Source organism: Belonocnema kinseyi, chromosome 3 (assembly GCF_010883055.1).
Source record: "Belonocnema kinseyi isolate 2016_QV_RU_SX_M_011 chromosome 3, B_treatae_v1, whole genome shotgun sequence".
In the NCBI taxonomy this organism is placed as follows: Eukaryota; Metazoa; Arthropoda; class Insecta; order Hymenoptera; family Cynipidae; genus Belonocnema; species Belonocnema kinseyi.
Genome location: NC_046659.1, coordinates 121,125,398 through 121,132,013, shown reverse-complemented (window position 1 = coordinate 121,132,013; position 6,616 = coordinate 121,125,398). Strand labels below are relative to the sequence as shown.

The following is a 6,616-nucleotide window of genomic DNA, read 5'->3' as shown; positions in this document are numbered from 1 at the left end:
AATTTTTACAGAAGTGAGCCATTAAAACAATTTTCGAACGTTTTAGTTATAATAATATTTTATTTATTTTCATATCTGCAAATTATAAAGCTTGGTAATATCATGTTATACATGCTATTAATTTCTTATAATAATATAATATTTATATTTTATACTTTAAAATTATGTACAAAATAAAAATAAATATAATTTTAATACATTTTTAATTGACTTATTCAACGTTACAGGAATAATTATTTAAAGTTTATCTTAAAATTTTATTTTTTGAAATAACATAAACGATTATTAAATTAATAGATATATTGCGAATTAATTAGGTTTAATAATATTATTATATAAATTATAATTAAAATTTTTATTAAAACATAAAGTTATTATAAGCTAAATTACAATTAAATATATTTAATAAATTTTTTTATATTAATTTTTTAATTATGTTAATGATTTAATGTTAAAAAACTTGTTATTTATAGATTAAAATTAAATAATACCGTATTTTTATTTCAACGTTATCTAATAAAAATGTATTAACTATTTAATATTGGAGCTATATTAATTCTAAATTTTACATAATTGAGTCACTAAAAAAATATGTTTTTTCCACGCTTTAGTTATAATAATAATAATATTTTCATGGTTTATATATTTGCAAATTATAAAGCTTAATAATATTATGTTATACATGCTTATAATTTTACCAATAATATTATGTTCATATTTCATATTTTTAAATTATTTACAAATTTAAAATTATAAATATAATTTGAATATATTTTTAATTGGTTTATTCAATGTTACAGAAATAATTTTTTCAATTTTTTCTTAATATCTAATTTTGTTAAATAATATAAAAGATTTTTAATTAAATAGATATATTGCGAAATCATTAAGTTTAATAATATTAGAATATTAATTACAATTTAATAATAAAAAATAAAATATCAAGTACCTAAAGATTGAATTTAAGTTGTTTAATATTTAGTAATATAAATATGTTATTTCCTCTCAGATTATGAAATTAAATATTAGCTGTTACTTTCGTAATCAAAGTTTCTTTTTTTCTTTTAAATACTTGTATTACAATTATATAATTTTTTTATGGTGCTTCCAATATTGTGAAATGAGTATTTAAATTCAATTTTTTTAATTTCAATTTTTAAACAATGCAGTTTCAAATTTGAATGAGAATATAATGTAAACATTATTTTAATATTTTGATGAAAATAATTATGTAATGTTTTTTATGTTGTGAAATGATTAATTAATTATGAACTTATTTGACCAAAACTCACATTTTCTGTAATTAGTTTACGAGTTTATTAATCGAGACAAATTTTAGAAATGAAAGTTTAAATTTCCAAAAATGTATTAACTAAAAATTATTTAAAGGTTTGAGTGAGGATTATAGTTTAATGCTTCTTATTTTGTGAAATAACTAATTGATATAAGCTGAACATTTTTTATAACATTTAATTGAATAAGATTAAAATTTATTGCCTCAAATTCAAGTAGCATAAATAATAAATTAATTAATTATGTGCTTGTAGGTTATATAATGGAACATTGAATACGATTTGCATAATATAAATAAATTTATTTTTAAAGCACCTCTATTTCAATTGAGTAATTTTTTGGAATTATGCTCGTGTTCTAAGATTAATATTGCCATTAAATTTTCAAAAATATATGTAAAAATGTTTTAATTTTTTCCCTCAAATTAATATTAAGTCACTAAAACATGAAATTTTTGTAAATAAAATTTAAAATCAGTGAAAAAAGTTATTTGGGGCTTTTTGTGTTGTGAACCATTTAATTCCTTATTAGCTGATAATTTTCTTCACAATTTCTTCATATTGGTTTCCATTAGTGACAACGATTATTAATAAATTAGACGTATAGAAATGCTGTTTTAAAATTTAAAGGAGAATATACACATAATGTAAACATGATTTAAATGTTTCGATGAAAAAAATTGTTTCATGTTTTTTATTTTGTGAACTGATTAATTCATTAACAACTGATTCTACTAAAAGTGAAATTTTCTGGAATTAGTTTAAAAGTTTAAGATTGAATAAAATTTTTATAAATAAAAGTTCTGATTAAAAAAATATATAAAGTTAAAGTTATTTGAATGTATTATGACAGAATTATATTTTTATGGTATTTCTTTGGTAAAATGGTTAATTGATTATTAGCTAATTAACTTTTTCTGATTATTAAAGTAAATGAAGATTAAAACTTAGTTCCTGAAACTGAAGTTACATAATGTAATTATTGTCTCAAAGGTTTTATAATGGAATATTCATTATAATCTAAATATTAAAAGTTAATTTATATTTGCAATTATATTATTTTAATTAGATCATTTTTCAAATTATTCTGATGTACTGAAATATGTGCTTGCATTCGATTTTTCAAATCATATGGAAATACGTTTCATTTTTTTCTGAAATTAGTATCAAAAGTTACCAATGGAACAAATTTGCAAAAATGAATGTGATATTAAAAGAAAATGTGGAGTAAAATTATTGTTTATTAAAATTCCAGAGTTTTTAAGAAAAAGAAAATGTTTTCTCGTTTTAGATCTGGGTAATCTTTTTTTTAATTTTCAAAGAGATAAGTAAAATTGAATTGTTAAAAAAACTTATATTAAGAATTAGAACAATAGAAGCGTCTTAACAATTTCGAAAAATTGTGAGATTAAATATTTTTAAACAGTTTTGTGAAAATTTTAAGCAATAATTATTTCATTTTGAAATAATAATTAAAAATTCTAAAGATTTCGAAATTGGTTTGAAAAAAAATATGGAAGATTTTAAGACAATTATTTCTATTTTCCAGGCTTTTATTTAAATTTAGGTAAACTTAGTTTTTTAGGGCGACAAGAGAAGGAAACATATATAGTTTAGATTCATGGGAAAATTTCAAACAATTTTTTAATAATGAGTTCTAATAGATTATTACAAAAAGATTACTAAACGTTTCAAATTATTTTGGAAAATTAAAAAAAAAAGGGTTTAAGCCTTTTTAAAGCAACATCATGCCATAATATGTAATTTTAGAACAAATTTTAGTAAATTTAAGAGATATGTAGAAGTTTTGAAACGATTAAAAAACAATGAAAATTTATAAGATATTTTAGGACTTTTTAAAAAATTCAGGATAATGACATAAATTTTTTAGGTTCCCAAAACAATTTCTTTCGATTTTTTAATTTGAAAAATGAGCTTTAGGAAAAAATTCAAAAAGATTTTGAAACATCAAATATTTCCTTAAATTCCTAAAAAGAGTAGAAGGTTTTAAAGCAAAATTCTTCAATTTGGTAACATTGAAAAATAAAATAAACCATAAAATTCTATAAATATTTCGAAGATTTAAGGAGAATAAAGAACATTTTTAAACTGCAGAAGATTTTAAAAAATGCAGATTTATGTGAAAGTTGTTAAACGAAAAGAAAGCCAGACGATAAAAACTTATAGAATCCATCATATACCGAAAAACGATTTTTTGCCTAGTAGGTCCATTTTCTTGGATCGCGTCACAAATTTTTACGCAATCTTTTTAAGTACTATCCGAATGATCCACAATGTTCTCTATAACGACCAGTAACTTCTTCGGGGTTACCTCATATCAGTGGTTGGTTTAACCCAACTGATCCATTTGTCGCCCGTTCGCCCCCCCCCCCCCTAGGGCGAACACCAGAGACATCGCTGTCATGGTTGCCAAATCGAACGGGACAGATAGATAGTAAAGAACAATGTATTTAGTACCGTCCGTTACCTACGTCATTACAAGCTAGTGCCCTGGATGCGGAGAACTAGGACAAGCCTATAGTAAAATATAATTTACGCATACTGAGTTTACAGGGTAGTGCCCATTGAATTTTTTGATCCTCTATGGACGCCTTGCAATCCTAGCCTACTTCGATGGTCCAATTTCCACAAGAAAGTGGATCTAGTTCTTTTGAACAAAAAAGTTACTTTTTCACCAAATAGTTAGGTCGAAAAAAATTTGAATTTGAAATCAAAAGCAGTTGCTTGGACAAAAAATATACATTTTTTATCATAAGAGATGAATTTTCTAACTAAAAGAATAAACTTTCTTAAAAAAAAGTGTAATAGTTAACCGAGAAAGACAGTTCAGTCAATAGCAGAAACAATTGGAAGCAAATTTGTTGAACGTTGAAGCCAAAAAAGTTTATTTTCTATAAAATAGTAAAATTTTCTACCCGGAAAGACAAAACGTCAACCAAAAAGTTGACTTTTAGACCAAAACAAATAAAATTTTTATCAAAATGTTAAATTTTCAACCAAATGATTAAATATTTGAATAAATAATGACATTTTGTACCAAGTACGAGGAATTCTCAATAAAAAATATAATCGTAGGCTTTGCACCATAAACACTGAAATATAAGAAATATAAAAATGAGAAATAATACAAATATATAATAGGAGACTTTGCAACCAAAATTACTGAACTTTGAACCAAAAAGTTGCATTTTTAACCAAAGAGATGAATTTTTAACAAAGTGAGTTTTTTGACTAAAACAGTCAAATTTTCAATTTAAAAAATTAATGTTCTACCAAAATGTGAATATTCAACAAATTTAACAAAATTATTGAATTTTCAACAAAAATTCAAATATTTATATTTTCAGTTTGAAAAATTAATTTTCAACAAACTACCTAACTTATCAACAACTAGAAAAAATTATGAAGAAAGAAGTTCTACACAATTGCTATCATGATTTTAAAATTTAAAAAGTACGATCATTATAGCTACGTATAATATAATAATACATATAAGAGGCAATATAAAAATTTAATTTTCAGTAAACTTATCGTTTATTTATTCAATTAATTTATAAGTCAGTACACAACAAAATTCAAAAAAATTGTCTTTCATTAATTGGAAATATTCTTAAGCATAGACACTGTTTTCTTAATGTATTTACATTTTTAATTAATTGTAAAACTCTATTACAATCTTATCAAAAATCGAGTATGTTACTAATTTTATTAGCTACTGCCGTCAGCCAGTCGTCATAAAAATAATTAAGATTCTAATGAATCTTATGGTCTTTTTCTTATAAGCATTTTTCATTTCACTAAACGTTTTTTTTGAACATGTAACATTGTACAAAGGTAGATTTATTTAAACCAGTATACGTTGCAGGATAGTTGTAAATTAAACTTTCCAATTCTTCATTCTCCGATTCGTACTTGTGTAAATTTTTTCGAGCTAAACAAAAAGAAAATAATAAATTATTATAATTAAAATATTTTCCAGATTTTATTATCGCTAATTATTATAATACTAAAATTCATATGACCGAATCACCAATTATTATAATTGTTGTCCTTCTGAATGGTTCTTTATTAATCGAAATTTTTATTTTTTATCGAAATAGAGATCACACAAAAATGTTCAGCACGATTTCAAATCACTCAATCGGAAACTGAAATTAGGGATGAAATAATTTTTACAAATTTACAAAATTTTGAAAACAGTAAATTGACGAATTTTCAAATTCTTACAGGATAAAAATGTAATAGTTTTCTTTTCTGTTAACCTTCCCCTCACTTCGCCATCCTCCCTATCCCTGTTTTTCCCTGGATTCACTTCCTTTTTATTCCCCCCAATACCCCCATCATTTTCCTTATATCCTCTATTACCCCTCTCTTACTTATCCTACTTTCCGTCTTAATTTCCCTACTTCTCAACCCCTTGTTTCCCCTATTACCCTTTCCTCACTTCCCTACTTTCTCTACTATCCCCTTATTTCCCATCACTTCCCCTACTCCCTCACCACTTATTGTCCATCACTTCACTCCCCCCCCCCATAATTTTGCCTACTGCTTTACCATTTCCTCTAATACCCCACTCTTTTACTTCACTAATTCTCCCTTACTTCCTCTACTTTACATAACCGCATTTCTACTCCCTTTTCCTTTACTTGCCCCACTACCCCTCCCTCACTACCACAATTTTCCATCTATTAATTCCCCTCACTTCCCCTACTTTTCATCCCTTCCCTTCCCCTACTTTAAATCCCCTCACTTCTTCTACATCATCACCCCTCACTTGCCCAATTCCCTACCCATAACTGCCTCTACTCCACCCCTCATTTCCCATACATCCGCTCTCCTTCTTTACACTGCTTCCCTTTCCTTTATTTACCCCCATATGGGGAATATTTAAGCGCCTCATTATTAACCATTAATGTAATTACCAACTTTGATAGGTAAATCAATTTTCTGAAATACTATAAATATAATACTAATAATAATAAATACTATACCTTCATCAACAAAGAAGTCTGCGAAGAATTGACTAACTTTGGAGCAATTTTTTCCATGGGGAATTTTAATACCTTTGATCCACTCATAAATATTCTTTTCTGGATGAAATTGAACCCCATAAAATGGATAAATTGTATGCTCAATTGAAGATATAAATTCCAAACCGTTTAGATCGTGATTCAAAGACATAACACGAAATTTGTCGACTAAATTGACTCTCTTTAAATCCTGAAAATTGAACAAATTTTTAATTATTGAAAGTTTTTATATTTTTCGAAACAATAATTAATTATTTCGAATTTAAAGCGTTC

General features: G+C 24.8%; 2 protein-coding genes across 2 annotated transcripts in view; one reads left to right on the top strand and one right to left on the bottom strand.

Annotated features, from left to right (window-relative positions):
* LOC117170008 (chitobiosyldiphosphodolichol beta-mannosyltransferase-like) overlaps nt 1-3,821 on the top strand; it is a 62,883-nt gene extending 59,062 nt beyond the window's left edge. Inside the window, exon 14 of the mRNA XM_033356523.1 lies at nt 3,768-3,821. Coding sequence (XP_033212414.1) covers nt 3,768-3,821 — 54 coding nt within the window. The remainder of the gene's footprint in view (nt 1-3,767) is intronic.
* Nucleotides 3,822-4,867: 1,046 nt separating this feature from the next.
* Nucleotides 4,868-6,527, bottom strand: LOC117169426 (gamma-glutamyl hydrolase-like). Its single transcript, XM_033355800.1, has 2 exons — nt 6,305-6,527; nt 4,868-5,244 (listed from the first exon to the last, which is right to left on the bottom strand). Exons 1-2 carry the CDS (start codon nt 6,492-6,494, stop codon nt 5,111-5,113), a joined length of 324 nt encoding a protein of 107 aa, XP_033211691.1. The 5' UTR covers nt 6,495-6,527; the 3' UTR covers nt 4,868-5,110.
* Between the last annotated feature and the right edge of the window lie 89 nt (nt 6,528-6,616).